Source organism: Nestor notabilis, unplaced genomic scaffold (assembly GCF_000696875.1).
Source record: "Nestor notabilis isolate BGI_N333 unplaced genomic scaffold, ASM69687v1 scaffold26047, whole genome shotgun sequence".
Taxonomy (NCBI): domain Eukaryota; kingdom Metazoa; phylum Chordata; class Aves; order Psittaciformes; family Psittacidae; genus Nestor; species Nestor notabilis.
The window spans coordinates 6776-7299 of record NW_009938175.1 but is presented as its reverse complement, the minus strand read 5'-3'; the positions used below and the strand labels follow the sequence as shown (position 1 = coordinate 7299).

Sequence of the window (524 nt, the reverse complement as noted above, 5' to 3'; positions counted from 1 at the left end):
GGTGGGACATAAGGTCCTCAGCACATCCGCCCCCCGGGCTCCTTCCCCAGACCAGTGAGGAGGTGGTGAGGACAATGACAGGGTTGAAGGTGCCCCGTGGTCGTCCACGTCGCAACGAAACGCTCTATGTCCCCGACTGGACCGAGAGAGCCCCGGCGGCCGTGGACTGGAGGAGGAAAGGTTACGTGACCCCTGTCAAGAACCAGGTAAATGGGGTGCTCCCGGGGGTGCCCGCAGCTGGATGTCACCCCGGCATCACCCCGGTGTCACCCATCGTGTCCCCATAGGGCCAGTGCGGCTCGTGCTGGGCGTTCAGCTCCGTGGGTGCCCTGGAGGGGCAGCTCAAGCGCAGGACGGGGAAGCTGCTGTCCCTCAGCCCCCAGAACCTGGTGGATTGTGTGGCCAACAACGACGGCTGCGGTGGCGGGTACATGACCAACGCCTTCGAGTACGTGCGGCAGAACCGCGGCATCGACTCCGAGGATGCCTACCCTTACATCGGCCCGGGCTGGGGCTTGGGCACG

General features: G+C 65.6%; 1 protein-coding gene across 1 annotated transcript in view; it reads left to right on the top strand.

The window, feature by feature from the left end:
* The window catches only part of CTSK (cathepsin K), a 1616-nt gene that overhangs the window by 495 nt on the left and 597 nt on the right, over positions 1 to 524 (top strand). The window contains exons 2-3 of the mRNA XM_010019207.1: positions 51 to 206; positions 288 to 519. Coding sequence (XP_010017509.1) covers positions 51 to 206; positions 288 to 519 — 388 coding nt within the window. The remainder of the gene's footprint in view (positions 1 to 50; positions 207 to 287; positions 520 to 524) is intronic.